This window comes from Liolophura sinensis, chromosome 6 (genome assembly GCF_032854445.1).
Source record: "Liolophura sinensis isolate JHLJ2023 chromosome 6, CUHK_Ljap_v2, whole genome shotgun sequence".
Taxonomy (NCBI): Eukaryota; Metazoa; Mollusca; class Polyplacophora; order Chitonida; family Chitonidae; genus Liolophura; species Liolophura sinensis.
The window spans coordinates 75,088,482-75,102,983 of record NC_088300.1 but is presented as its reverse complement, the minus strand read 5'-3'; the positions used below and the strand labels follow the sequence as shown (position 1 = coordinate 75,102,983).

At 37.1% G+C, this 14,502-nt stretch overlaps 2 protein-coding genes across 3 annotated transcripts; both read left to right on the top strand.

Annotated features, from left to right (window-relative positions):
• The first annotated feature begins 2,832 nt into the window (after nt 1–2,832).
• Nucleotides 2,833–8,785, top strand: LOC135468261 (transmembrane protein 237-like). The gene is made up of 5 exons (XM_064746412.1): nt 2,833–3,375; nt 3,991–4,270; nt 4,766–5,081; nt 5,573–5,747; nt 6,419–8,785. Exons 1-5 carry the CDS (start codon nt 2,989–2,991, stop codon nt 6,608–6,610), a joined length of 1,350 nt encoding a protein of 449 aa, XP_064602482.1. The 5' UTR covers nt 2,833–2,988; the 3' UTR covers nt 6,611–8,785.
• A 253-nt stretch (nt 8,786–9,038) lies between these two features.
• On the top strand, nt 9,039–13,059 carry LOC135468262 (synaptonemal complex protein 3-like). Of its 2 annotated transcripts, XM_064746414.1 has the most exons (9): nt 9,039–9,230; nt 9,435–9,525; nt 9,815–9,849; nt 10,352–10,469; nt 10,907–11,006; nt 11,219–11,317; nt 11,674–11,778; nt 12,129–12,223; nt 13,041–13,059. In XM_064746414.1, the coding sequence occupies exons 1-8, from the start codon at nt 9,140–9,142 to the stop codon at nt 12,180–12,182; spliced, it is 693 nt and encodes a 230-aa protein (XP_064602484.1). In that variant the 5' UTR covers nt 9,039–9,139; the 3' UTR covers nt 12,183–12,223; nt 13,041–13,059. The 2 variants fall into 2 exon arrangements, with proteins under 2 accessions (XP_064602484.1, XP_064602483.1); XM_064746413.1 differs by lacking the exon at nt 13,041–13,059 and having other exon boundaries at nt 9,040–9,230; nt 12,129–12,532.
• The last annotated feature ends 1,443 nt before the right edge of the window (nt 13,060–14,502 follow it).

Below are 14,502 nucleotides of genomic sequence, written 5' to 3'. Positions count from 1 at the left end.
TTTGTTGTCCTACGAAAGTCATGATGCCATGCATATTTATATACTGAACCATTTCAATACATTCTTAGATATATGTACTTCATGGTGATGTAGGCCAATATTGTTAGCTTGCCCTTTTATACGCTGTGATACTGCCATGCAAGGCCAACTCTGCCACCATATACACCAAAAACACACTGTAAATTGTACATGTAACCTATTCATGGTATATATGTACATGCAACTGTAAAACCTGACAAGCCATATTCCTGGCCCCTACAAAAATTTCAAACTGCTACAAACTTATATGGTGGTGTATGTTTGGATAAGACATGTAACACTACAAGCGCTCCAGGGGTGCGTATCTAGGTTTTGTGTTCCTTTTTGCAATCTGTCGTTTGGAACAAATGGTGGGTATCACCTTAACGGCCCAATAGAAGGTCGACCCTGTGATGGGTACACCAAAGCCGTAGTAATGGGAGGTCGAGCATTTAATGGGGCAATTGCGTGATTAAACCATTTAAGACAGCCTATATAGATATAACTTGTGACATTTGTGTTTGCTGCTTATACAGGCTAGAATTTCACCGGGGACAAACGGGGGTGTTTTCAGCTGGCCTGTGCAATTTGTTCCACGAGAGATTCACATTCCCGATGTATATCATTGACAAGAATGTGGTTATGGGCTTAAAATACTGGGGATAAAGCAGAAAGCCTGGAACTATTTAGTTTGAATTAACAGTTAAGTCATGTGGGTTAAATGGTTAAGAGATACCCTGTTATCAGTATAACAATGCATATACTTTATACCTGCCAATTTATATGTAAATGGTACACTAAATGGTAATATCTTTTCAACCTGTGCCCAGGCGCCTGAAACACAATAGCACAGTGCCAACCACTGCATGTTTTAACACAGGCAAGACCAGACCGTATAAGCATGCTTGGCTGAATATACTTAAGAGCAGTTAAGCTAAAGACTATACTCTTTTTGAATGGCGTAGATGATGTGGTACCATTGTGATTCAAAATCGTGGTGACTGTAGAGCTACATTTATCACATACAAAAATAACAATGACATGTAGACCTCTACATTCCTATATACAAATTAAGAATTAAGTCAGTGTGACTCTGTTGGGGTTTGAACCAATAACCGTTGGGTCTATTACAGTACCCATGCAGCAAAGTATTTAAAATGTTAAGTAGCCTATATTATGCAATAGCCAGCCTATAAACATCCGCACAACGTAGGCCTACACCTGTAGTGTTATCTGTCATTATACAAGACCCAGTTCACCGGGGCATCCCGCATATCCCTTTCCAGATGTAATATATTTATGATTCACAATATCGCATCATAATCGCATGCTGTCTATAGGCCTTCGTATTCGAAAAGTTGGAAAGTTTGTGATATGTTTGTTCTCGATATCTGAACAAATACCACTCGTATAACGGTCCTTTATAATATATAGACAGGCAATAGAATTTCAATGTTTGGCTGCAGAGTAAATACAGGCTGCGACTTTCAGGAGCCTACATGTTTAAGAGTAAACATCACCCAGGCTAACTGTTTGACATCAAGTTCAACTGCCCTGTACAGACACAACCCTTTTACATTGCACACGCGGCGTTAGGTCAGTGTGAAAGAGTATGTCAGTCCATCAGGGAGTAACTCGTGTACATTCGTAGGTCTGGTTCCCTGGTGTATTCTGCGTACCTTGAAGCGATCAGCGCCAGCTAACGTCAGAGAGAGGGAACCAACCAATTAAGCTCTTCATATATTGTGTACATAAAAAGAATTCCAATACCGTTTCCTTTCCCGTTTGATTCAGACAAATACAGATAAACAAGTTGTTCGGACGAAATGTGTCATGCAGTTAAATATTATAGGGATACTCAAGAGTAGGTGAATCAGTGGAAAACATTCTGCTGACGTTCACTGTATTTTTGGTTAGGCGAAATGTCAATTTATATTGGTCAGTACCAATCAAAACGAACTTACATGAATCCCGTGTATTGAAGTTAAGAGTTAGTATAATTAATATGATTCATATTTCATATGCCTATTTTGTATATATATATATATATATATATATATATATACACATGATTTATTTATTTATTTATTTGATTGGTGTTTTACGCCGTAGTCAAGAATATTTCACTTATACGACAGCGGCCAGCATTATGGTGGGAGGAAACGGGCAGAGCCAGGGGGAAACCCACGACCATCCGCAGGTTGCTGACAGACCTTCCCACTAACGACAACACATGAAGCGGTGTTGTTTACTCAGTATATCGTTATTGTGCCTGTATACCGTTTCTTCGGTGCATAGAGGGAGTCCTTCAAGCTACGTACTTTAATACTTCTTAAAAAATAATATAATAATAATAATATCGTATACAACCTTCGCTTTGGTAATGAGATGTAATTTATATATATTTGAACGCACCATGTTACGGCCAGCATGTTAAGTTATGGTACATGTAGGCCTAAAGGATTTTGTTTTCATCCCTACAATCAGCATTACAATAAAATATACATGGCTGCTGACCTTAGTAATAAGGTTGTCACGAGAAACAAATTAAGTAAACGTTCTCTTCGTGCTTGATAATTGTTTTGGAATAATTTTGTCCATATTGATCTTTGACTTCTTGTTAAATTGATTTGTGCATGGGGTAGGAATTTAATTGTCATATTATTAGTTAATAATAATTAAATAATATATATTATTATAAAATAACTATTATTAAATAATAGTTAACTAGAATAGATCTTCTAGTTGTAGAGCCTATAATTTACCAGTCAAAGTATGAATAAAATTCTAAGCCTGAATTAAATTACATTTTTTTTATTCGTGTACCTACCAAATGACTTCGAAATTCTGTTGTGATTTTACCGAAGCTTTTTCCGTTCAGTGGTAGCCAAGGCATGTAGCCAATGCACAGAGTTACGTCCCTTTGAGAAATCTTCTGCAGAAGAGAAATATAAATGTCAATGTTTGAAAATGGAGGACATGACGGAGATTCCAGATGGCAGTCGACGTAAACTTCCACCGATTTCCCCAAGATCTAAGCCAACAGGTGTCAGTACTACAGGTGATAAGCCAATTAAGAAAAAGAAAAAACGGACTGGGGAAGAAAATGGATTGTCAGTTGAAGGAACAAGTGACAAACCTGTAAAGCGTCTAGGTCGGAGAGAGTCGGCTAATGACGATGGATCAGATGTTGCCAAAGATACCATTGAGGCATCAGAAAATACTGTTCGTAAACCAAAGCGGGCAAAGCGGAAACCAGCTGTTGAGTCTGATGCCGGCGAACAAGCACCGGAGCCAGAGGAAACTCCAAAGTCTGAGAAAAAACCGCGAAGGAAACGAACTGCCGGATCAAAACAGGTACACGCGAAATTGGATTTCGAAACTTTGGCGAGTTGCGACATGTTACTCTGTGTTTTTGAAAGGCGTTATTTCTTACTCAGACGTTAAGAACATTTTGTAACAAACTGTAAAAGTCCTTTTAATCAACATAACATTAGACTAATCCTATACAATCTGACATTGTTTTTTTATAGTTCTGACTTTTCCAAAATCACATCATGTCTTATGCAATCATCGTATTGAAATGATTTATTTATTTGATTTGAGTGTGATGATGTACTCACGAATATTTCACTTATGCAGTGGCGGCCAGCATTATAGTGGGAGGAAACCAAGCAGAGAACGGGGGATACCAACAACCATCCTCAGTTTGTTGGCAGACCTGCATTGAATTGAAACTTTGTATATGGTTTCATTGGGACGTATTACAAACCAGAGCTAAATGATCTCCCTCCTTATTTAAACACTCTGACGTTACCTTGTCAGTCAATCAACTGAATGAATGTCAGAAATATAAAATATGAAGGTAATACATTTAATTTTGTTGAGTTATTTACAAAGCAAGTTCGAGTTGTGAGTAGTTTTTCTTCAGTACAGGTTATAACCAATTTCATTTGTTTTGTTTAATTCAAGGATGTTAGTAGTAGTAAAACAAGCCTGCTGTCTAAAGATGAGGAGGGAACAACTTCATCTTCCAAGACCAAAGTCAAAAAGAAGAAAAAGAAAGTGCAGAAGGTACCTGATGAGGGGGATTACACAGACAGTGGGTTAGCTGCAGAACTGACAAGTATAGAGGATGATGTGTTAGCCCTGGACGAGACTCTGCGACATGAAGAGACAGCCGTGCAACATCCTGTGGCAGCAGCTACTCTTAAGAGTCAGCCTACCAGCAAGATCTTTGTCGAGACAAACAGTGAGTTTTTACTTCGGCCATGATTGTGGACATGGTTGTGTCTAGCCATATTCTGTTTGCAAGCAGGATACACAAAAGGAATTGTGACAATTCTGTTTTGACAGAATGTGTCTTAATGTGATTGCGATGTTTAGTGAGTCAGGTAAATGAATGTGTGAGCTGGTTAGATTATGAACTTATCATTGCCGTGTGTGTATCCAGGCCAACTGACTACCTTTACGGAATGATTTACTTGTGTATGTATTGTTGTTACCTACTAAGTCAAGATAATAATAATAGAAAATGTGAAAATAGTTAAATTTAGTGACCAAGCTTCCTGCCATATTTATTGATTTTTAGAATCCAGAGTTGTATGTGTAACGTAATAACTATTGTCATATTAAACGTAATTAGATTTTTAACCGTAGGACAATTTCTCAACAATTTTACTCCTATTTCTTGCTTTGGATGTAAAATTTTCTTCACATTTTTCAAAACTTATTTTACTTTGATCAGGTGGGTTTAAAGGCCAGAATAAGGCGATTCTTGCGAGAAGAATCGCTGAAGAGAAGACTAGGCCAGTAGAGATGGAGGAGCCAACAAGGAGCACCTCCATTGAATTTGCACTGAAGACACATCGCATTTTGAAGACATTTTTCTTGTTTTGTCATGGCATCACAGCTGGACTGGCCTTGTGGCATATTGTGATTGTGTATGTTTTAAGCCATCACCCTCGAGAGGACTTCCTGGTCCACTACCAACCTCTTGCCTTACCAGTCCAGTGTCTTTTCTACATTCTCTTAGTGTGCTGTACTATATCAGCATTTGACAGGTATGTCAAAATACCAAAATTTCTGAAAAACCAGGCTTTGCATCAATTTATAGCATTTAGTTGAGTTTTCAGTATGAGTAATGGCTCATGCATGTATGGTATAGCATCTTGTCTGTACAATGAATGCTGCTTATTTATTTGTATAATCAGTTAATTAATGGTTAATGCCATTCTCTGGAATTTTCATATGTACAATGGCCGCCCGTTTTATGGTTGGATGAAAATTCCTGGAGTAACCTATTGATCTTTGGCAAGCTACTGACAAACTTTTCCATGGCATATGTATCATATTTAAGGAAGGCAAGCTGGAAACAATGGATACAGGGGCAACTTGAACAGTCTTTTCAAAGATATATCCTGATGCATTGAAACTGACCAGTGTTAAACCACCAACAGTGGTAGTTTCAGGATCTTGCCCAGCCATATCAAGGTTACGATATTCACAAGTGAATTTAATTTACAATGTAAGTTTGTGCGTGGTTTTGTTACAGGCACGACATCAGCTACCCAACAAGGAAGTTTTTACGCCAGGCCTTCACACTCCAGTCTGGAGCTGTGTCTGTCCCCATCTACTTTGTAGCACTGGTGTTCAGTGTTGCCATAGCAGCAGAGGCAGATCGTATCAATTTGTACTACACCTCACCAGAGTTGTGGAAAAATGATCAGGTACAGTCATTTACTAGTATTAGTTCATATTTTTGATGTTTATTGGATTCTGTTGGTTACAATGCATAACCTTGTTTTGTCTTTTGTGAAAATTAAAGTAGATGTTAAGAAACAGTCACTTTTCTAGATCTTAAATTTCTTGAATTTAACCAAAATTTATTATTCCACATAATGTTCAGCAGGTATATCATGATCTGTTAAGATTGAAATGCTAATTAAATTGTATTTATATTCATGTCTGGTCAAGTTCAAACAGTATCATTATCTTTATTCAACTTTTTCTTCTCCGATACCATTGAGATTTGGAAGATACATGTATTTGTATTGAATGTTCAATGAACACAAATGAGCAGTCATTAGATGCTGCAATGTTCGCAATGTTGTTGCTGTTACAGTTTATTTGAACTGGATTTTTGCATAGTAAAATGATGAACAATCGACGAAAGGCATGTATATCCTATACTGAAGCTTTAATAGGTTGACAACATCTAGAAGAGGTCAATAAGCTCTGACAGAGTAGTTCCCCTTGTTTCTTTTCTCTGGGCTATGTTTAATGGTATAAAGGTAATCCAGTGTTTTTTTATATCTTCCTAGATTCAGTCTTACTTAGTAGTGGTCTGTCCAACTCTGGAGTATATACATGTATTGTGTATGTGTTTTATCCCCTTCAGTTGTCTGATCATGAGCTGAATGTATGGAAGAGTCTGAACACAGTTCGTGGAGTGCTGATTATCCTGGGCTGGTTTGTGCTCTCTCTGACTCCCAATACTGACCGACTCTCAAAGAACCTGGGCGCCAGTGGAGATTTCCTTGGCACTAACGTAGAGATGTTGTCTGTCAACAAGAACAGCATAGTGCCATGAAATTGTCATTAAAGAAGTAAAACATTGCTCTGTGTATTTGTCACTTTCCAAGAAAGAATGTGTGCATGCATACTGATGTGATTGTTATCATATTAGACTATTTACTATAGTGATGCCGTGATTAAGATCAAGTATATTCATGTATCTGATGAAGCATTGTGATATGTCGTTTTTTTTGTTGTACAAAGTAATCACTGTATACAAACATCTACAGTACATATTTCTTCATTTTATTATTTTTTTATTTATTAACTTTTCTGTTGTGCTGTAATGTGTTCATCACAGTCCCTCCAGATAATGTTCAATCCTGTCTCTCTTAATAAACTAAAACAGGCCTGACTGTCTTTGTCAAAGGCTTGAGATGTTACAATATATAATTGGTGCAGTGTATCAGAATAGCATGACATCCAATTTATCCATACTGTTCAGTAATTATGTTGTTTGATAACAACGAGAGAAGAGTATTATATTGTGTGAATCTGACTGGTGGCCATGTTCTTCTGGTTTTTAGAATTTTCCTTGTTATACCTGATATGTTACATTGTGCAAGATCGTACAAGACTACTTGTATCATGCCCCAGTGTCTGACAGGTATTGCTGGTCATTTTAGACAGATACATATTAATACAAGTATGTTCAAATTATTTGCCAAATATTTTATTATGTCTTTTTATTGGTATTTTATAGAATTTGTAAACTATATTGATTTATTTATTTTATTTGATTAGTGGTTTACGACGTACTCGAGAACATGTCACTTACAGTCTTCATTATGGTGGGTGGGAACGAGGCAGAGCACAGGGAAAACCCATGACCATCCGCAAGTTGGTGTCAGTCCATCTTTCGCACAAAGAGAGAGGGAGCCCGAATCAGTTGGATTTAACAATGTAAAATAAATTCTAAGATATTTCCTTATGCATAATCTGCCAGTCATTACTTCTGTGATTCATATTAATTATATGAAAGACATGCTTTTGGAAACGATCTTATTGATGTCATTATTTCATGAATATATCACATGTACAGCAGGTGCGATTTTAATAAAACCCAGCACATGGGTTTAAAGTGTGTAATATTATACCTACACCTGCTTAGGCTTTGCCTTTTGATCGTCATTAAAAAAAATAAAAAATGTATCTAATGAAGTGGAAATCACCTGGAAGACAACGTAGATCAATCATGACACAAGGGTGCATGCTGACGTGTCCTTCCATTGCTGGGTCACTACAGGAGACCAGTAGCGTCACTGCCGCCACACTGTGCTGTCAGGTTAGCAGTGAATCTGCCAGTCTCAGTGGCGGTCAGATCGTTTTTAGTGACTACAGGTGCCCTCACTGATCTTCGAATCCAGAATTCGCTATGATGTTCCAATGAGGTATAGTGGATTTACATGTAGCACGAAGAAAAATTTGTCAAAATCGTAGTACCTGACTTGATTTAATGAAGATGCCGATTAACCTAAATGACGTTCATGAATATAAGGGCCATCATCGTCGGTTCGACTAACACTTTATAGGCCTGCTATTGACTTATGCCGGAATATTTACCGAAGACATGCAGATCATCTTGCAGCATCCAGTGGTGAAAACGGTTAGAATATAGCTTATACTGTATAGGGCCTATCTGTTTTCTTCACAAATTATCAATAACATTTGCAAATAATTGAAACTGTTAAATGGTATGAAGTATGATATTTTCCAAAATCGCAGGTGGAGTGCCTTGCATGGACACACGAGGATTGTTTTATATGATAATGTATACACCTATTTGAAAAACAGGAGGAGATCTGAACGTTTTACTCCATGATGTCATTGTCTTAGAAGATAATTAGATAAATCCTAATTACTGGTGGCTTTGTATATGTTGGTAATATTTTATATATGATAAGGATTCTTTTGAGCTCTTTATTGGTGTTGTATATTTAGCATAAAGAAGGATATGGTTGAAAACAAATTTACAGATTTCTGACATCAGGAGAGCCTTAATGGCACATGAGCATCACATGATCGTCATGATGTATGCCTATATATATAAACCTGCTAGGCATATGGAAGAAAATTATAAAATGTGAGAAACATACCTCTATATTATAAGCCGTCTAATGGCAGGAGAAGGTCGTAGGATGTTGTAAAATAACGTGTTTTGTTTGGATTAAAGAGATCGAGTCTGTAGAGCTGAGATGTAATTCAAGGGGCTTAATCAGTATTGTTTGTTCTGCAATGCCCAGAAAGAGTACAACACATCTACTACATATATTGTACGTGGCTTTAGACTTGTTTTCTTTTTTCTTCTTTTTTTATTTTTTTTATTTTTTTATTTTTATTTTTTTCAAACGTGGCTTTTAGGCTGCCGAGTTTTCTTTTTTTTGACGGAGTTGTTCCCCCCTATATTTATAGTGCGTGTGCGTGGCGCGGCGTCGATGTAGCCGGAAGTTTATCGGCCGTCTGCTTCTGCTCGCGGTACTGAGGCAAGACCGAAACTTTTAACTCTTCTTTTTGAGCTACAGAAGCGGAAACGAAAGCATTTACAATGCCCCGCCAATCTAAAAAGGATTGCACCAGCGCCACACAGCGAAACACCCTTGACCATGACATGCTTGAAGCAAACAGTCTTTTGCGCGGTGAGCTTTCTCTCTTCAGCATTTTAAGAAAAAGTGTCGTTAACACTCTCGGAAAAATGGGGTGGTTATCTGCCAATGTTGAAATTGAACCTGAAACAATTTTAACCACTTTACCCTACTTTCGTGCTTTTAAACTCATTTGCAGTGCGATGGAAATTTAAAAATACACAGTAGTTAATGTGTGTTGAAATCAAATCATTTCAGATGAGACTCCTATTATACCGAGGGGGGGAGCTGTAGGTAGGAAGCGACCCCACGGAGAAGGAGATGCCAGCGAAGAATCGGGAGATTTTGGGTAAGTAGCATAATTGCTTTGATATTTACGAAGCCACAATCTATAAACGAAAGTAATAAGGCCTAATTAATTACGCCTAATTAAATAAAGAGAACATTTTGTTCGATAAACTTGGTTGAATTCAGTTGACACTGTACATCTGATTTGAACTACGCTACGTGTTCATTGTGTCTTCTAACTTCATTTCGTCTGTCTTTCTGAAATTAAGTGGAAGCTACGTTAAATGCTTTCAGAGTCAATACTTTAAAGCTGTTCTTTTTTTCTTCTTTTTCTCTTTTTATACTATTAGCATGGAAATGCAGAAAATGTTGGAGTGCTTTGGAGGTTGGTTATTATCATATTTTTGAAGTGGTTACAAAGGGCATCTGTTAATCACACTATGAATGAAATATGATGATTTAATTTTAAGAATTCTTTGTTTTTTTTTTATTTATTCAAGAACATTTAGTGTTTGGCATTGGACTTGATGTGGTCTTATAAAAGCAGATAGGAGAGTAACAGATATACAATTATTTCCTGTACATTAACACATAAATCAATAACAGAGACTGTCAGTAAGTTATTATGTGATGTGCTGAGACTTGTCATAAAGGAATAGTTAATATTAACAATAATGACACATAGACATTGTTGGGTTGACCTCATCATACCTGAGTCCTTTAGATCAGTATAATGGGTGTGCTTCTTTAAATGTGCAAAATTTTAATTAATATTACACCACTGCTTTTATTTAAATTTTCTTTTGAGTTAGACGTGCAAATGTAGAAAAAGTAAATGCATCAGTACATACAAGTATTGATATTTAATTATTGATTTCCTTCTAAAGCCGACATTTCAAAGACCTTAATAGCAAAGAGGAAGAGGTTGGAGCAATTCACCCAGAACTCATTGAAGAATAGCACAAAGAGACTGGAGGATATTTGGTATGGACAACAGCAAGAGAGGTATGGATAATCTGGGAAGACTAAAGCTTAGAAGGAATAACTTTGGCCACAGTACAACATTGATGGAATTGTTTATCACAAATATGAATTTCTATCTTGGGCATCGCTTTGTCATAATATTTTAAAAATTTCATTAACTGACCAGTTTAAGCACAAGATGGCATAAAGTTGACAAGACTATCATTAATAGGGTGGCCACTGGTGATAAGTCATAAGGCCACTGATTTCAGGTGTCACTTTTTGTTTGTTTTTCAGTAAGTATTGTAATAAAAAAATCAGTCACAGTGCATACCAGCAAACAAACCATTTTTCTACATTTTGAGGCATCTGTGCTTGGACCGAGTAGAATAAAAAAGAATAGTGTAAAAACTTAGGATATAAATTTCCAGGGTCTTTGGCCACTGATATTTGATTCCAATGTTTCTCTCACATTTCAGAAATAAGCTGAATGATGAATATCAAAAGCAAGCAACATCTGTGTTCCAGCAATGGGAAAGTGATCTTGAGAAGACTAAAGATCAAGAGGAAAAGTTAACTGTAAGTAACTGTAAGAGATTCTTATTAATACTTATCAGATATGTCACGAGGCTTTCCTTTAAACAACTTGATACAGCATGGATTTCATGTCGTCTTGGGTGCATACAAACTCAATGACTGAATGATTTTAATTATTAAGCTTCTGAGACTTGTCGTGATCAAACTAGCTTTTGACTTGTGCACTAGTAAAACCCTTTACTCTTGTTTTCTAGGCATTATTTCGCCAACAACAGAAGCTCTTTCAACAGGCAAGAGCTGTCCAGAGTCAGAGGTTAAGGACCTTGCGCCAGTTGTATGACCAGTTCTCAAAGGTGTGGTACCAGTTGTCTTGTTCAGTTATTTGAACTGTGCAAAAACCATGTTATGTAAAAATACCTTATTCTTAAAAGTACCATTGAAGCTTCTGTGTACACATGAAGTGCACAAACTTGATCAAGTAAAGGTACACAAAATGACGTTTAAAGTGGTCATACCTTTGCCTACTATTTAATACAAAACACTCTATCAAGAATGAACATTACATGTAAACATCTATCAGAATCTGGGTCAGGATGTTTTAATGAAACCAAAATAAAGACCATGATATCTAATTCATATAACGCTCTTCAAAGACTTACTATTTCCAACTTTTTGCTTTACCTATAAATTGTGAACTTGAATGTTATAGGGCATGGGGGATTTGGAGAAGTGCCATAAGGATCAACACAGCAACATACAATCTGAGCTTAGAAAAGAAATGGCCTTGCTTCAGAAAAAGATCCTCATGGATACAGTAAGTGAAACCCTAATGTCTTATACCATTCTTTGTAGTCACTCTTGCATTTGTTATGTAGGTGTGGATTTATATGTTCTCAGGTGAAAAAATATGATTCTCCATGAACGTGATCATGGGGTGAACTTTCAAACTATTTCATAGCAACCTGCTTGAAAACGCATTTTTCAGTAGACTTTTCACATCACGTTGCAGTAGATGACTTTAAAGGTATCGCTACCTTGTTGACTACTTTACAAAATTAAACTTCCTACGTCAATGAGTTGTATGTTTCTAGTTTCTGTGATAGCATCTTCTTGCAATTAATGGCCTAGGATTGTTCACTCACTTGGGCTGTTCTGACATTACAGCAACAACAAGAGATGGCAAACGTGCGCAAGTCCTTACAGACAATGCTGTTTTGAAAAGACTGCTGGTGAAGAATTTCCTGAATCGGTTACAAAAGGTTAACCAATGAGTTTTTGTCTGCGTTAAATCCATATCAATGCGTGTATATTTTTAGAATAAAAATAAATAATGTTATAATAATATGTATTAATATTTAAATAAACGTTATTATAATAAAATTAAAACTGTTTTTAGTGTGTAAATGTTTATTCATCAAATTATTGTGGCACTAGATAATAAAACTCTTTTGAACATTATCGTATTCTGAAATAATGAACTTAGTACTATTTGGAGGTTCTAGCACACTGTTGTTCCTTGTTTATATAAAGTATCGTTTGATTGCATCAATAAATCAGTTCATATCGAATTGCTGCCAATTTCGAAATTGAAGGTTCATTACACCATGGTTATATCATCAGGAGAGTGAGTCAGTATATCTGCGTGTCAATCTTGTAATCTCTACTTGGACATGACGCAAGGGCTGTCTTAAAGCTCAGTACAAGCTTGTCAATATTGTAATTTGCAGGGATAAAGTTTAACAGTTTCATTCAGACTGTGGCGGTCAGCAAAGCATATACCCGCTAAACAGAGTTTAATATCCTGGCAGTCCTGGAGTTGTTTGGTTGAGTTCTTGACACATGTACAATACCGTATAATTCAGTTAAACAGGAAAGCATCATCCAGAATTGTCTTTTCCACTTACTGGGCGGCTGACTTGCTAATGGGACAGAGCGCCAGCCGTTGTCGTGCTGATGTGATTTGATATAGTCATTGCTGTACTGAAGCCCATAGCACTGACACTGAAAATAATTTACTTCCTAGTACGAACTTTTGCACGCAACATTCTCTTTTGAAAGATTCTCTTTCCCTTACAGACATGTGTTAAAAGGTATAAACTCCTGCGGAGAAGGTTCTATAAACACGTCAAAACCACGTGAAGCGAAGCAAAAACACGTCTGGAACCAACGTGCATTACAGGACTTTCAATAAGTATCAAATATTTCCCACAACCGAATGGATATACTTACATTTGTGCATAATACCTAGCTCTAGGTACAAGTACGCTTCTTAGTACATAACTTTGAAACGAAGTATTTGCCAGCTATCACACTGTGGTCTCTACCCCAGTTTTACCTCTTTAATTATGTTGTATTCTTGCATAAACCAGGGTTCTGCTGGTGGACTAAGCATCCTGGAAGCCTGGCCCCTTTGCAATGTTTTAATGTGATTGTATGTCTAATATGATGACAACAAGGCATTTTGAGTAATTCTAGACCAGAGACGCCTAATAAATTACAATCAGCAATTAACTGCGTGTAAATTGCTATTATTTATGCAATTACATGAACAGATAGAAGAAGACTCTGACAGGTAAATTGACAAAAGGCCGTAGTATATGCAGTTGTAAACTTGTTAGATTGCATGTTCGAATACAACCAGCTGTCTGAGAGCTTGTCGGGTAGACTGTGAGATGCGAATGGTGCTATTGTTCTCTTATTCTGCTGGCGCCAACGTTGGATTTATTTTGTTAATTGTTGCTTGACCCCATACTCAAGAATTTGTCACATACGATGGTGGTCAATTTTATGGATGGAGAAAGTCGGCGTGCCCGGAAAAAAACACGGACCAACTGACTTGAGAACTTCCCCACATTGATATAGCTTCTGGAATGTACCAGAAGTAAATAAAGGGAAGTAACACTCAACTTGTACCATTCCCTATCTACACACAGTCAGTTGTACATCAATACATGCATATCAGTTATTTATGCAATGTTGGTGTATTCAGTCACGAAAACGAACGAAATCGTGCATGCGGTAAAATACACGAGTCCTAATATCCCACGGTTGTTGCATGTGGGATAGGTATATGGAGCAAGGCCCCGTGGAGGCAAAATTCATACCTTATTCCATTGATTCTCGATTTAATCCATTCAGATGTTAAAGAATTTTTAGTTTAAAGTGTTCAGTTAAAAAGTCGACATTCTGACGAGCGCCGAGTAGTTAGCGTGTAGCATGTTGACTCGGGAGCCTTTCACCAATGTGAGTCCCTGCGAGATCGAGCCCAGCTTATGCAGGCTTCCTCTTCGGTAGTATGGGGAGGTCTGTCGGCAACCTGCAGATGGTCCTGAATGTCCTTCGGGCTTTTCCCGCTTTCCTCCGTCCAAAATACTGACAAAAGTTGTATAAGTGAAATATTCTTAAGCACGGCATACAAAAAATAAGTAAATTGGCCATTCAGATTGTATGTTTTATACGCCTTCTGAATTTGATTACATCCTATCATTCCACGGGGAATAGCAGTATATGACCATGCAACAATGCCGTTGACTGGATT

Excerpts from the sequence above, each read along its gene's own strand:
- LOC135468261 (XM_064746412.1), top strand. The coding sequence starts at position 2,989 with ATGGAGGACATGACGGAGATTCCAGATGGCAGTCGACGTAAACTTCCA. Across the intron at positions 3,376-3,990 it reads GAACTGCCGGATCAAAACAG|GATGTTAGTAGTAGTAAAAC; the intron begins GTACACGCGAAA and ends GTTTAATTCAAG. Across the intron at positions 5,748-6,418 it reads AGTTGTGGAAAAATGATCAG|TTGTCTGATCATGAGCTGAA; the intron begins GTACAGTCATTT and ends TATCCCCTTCAG.
- LOC135468262 (XM_064746414.1), top strand. The coding sequence starts at position 9,140 with ATGCCCCGCCAATCTAAAAAGGATTGCACCAGCGCCACACAGCGAAAC. Across the intron at positions 9,231-9,434 it reads AGCAAACAGTCTTTTGCGCG|ATGAGACTCCTATTATACCG; the intron begins GTGAGCTTTCTC and ends AAATCATTTCAG. Across the intron at positions 9,850-10,351 it reads AATGTTGGAGTGCTTTGGAG|CCGACATTTCAAAGACCTTA; the intron begins GTTGGTTATTAT and ends TTCCTTCTAAAG.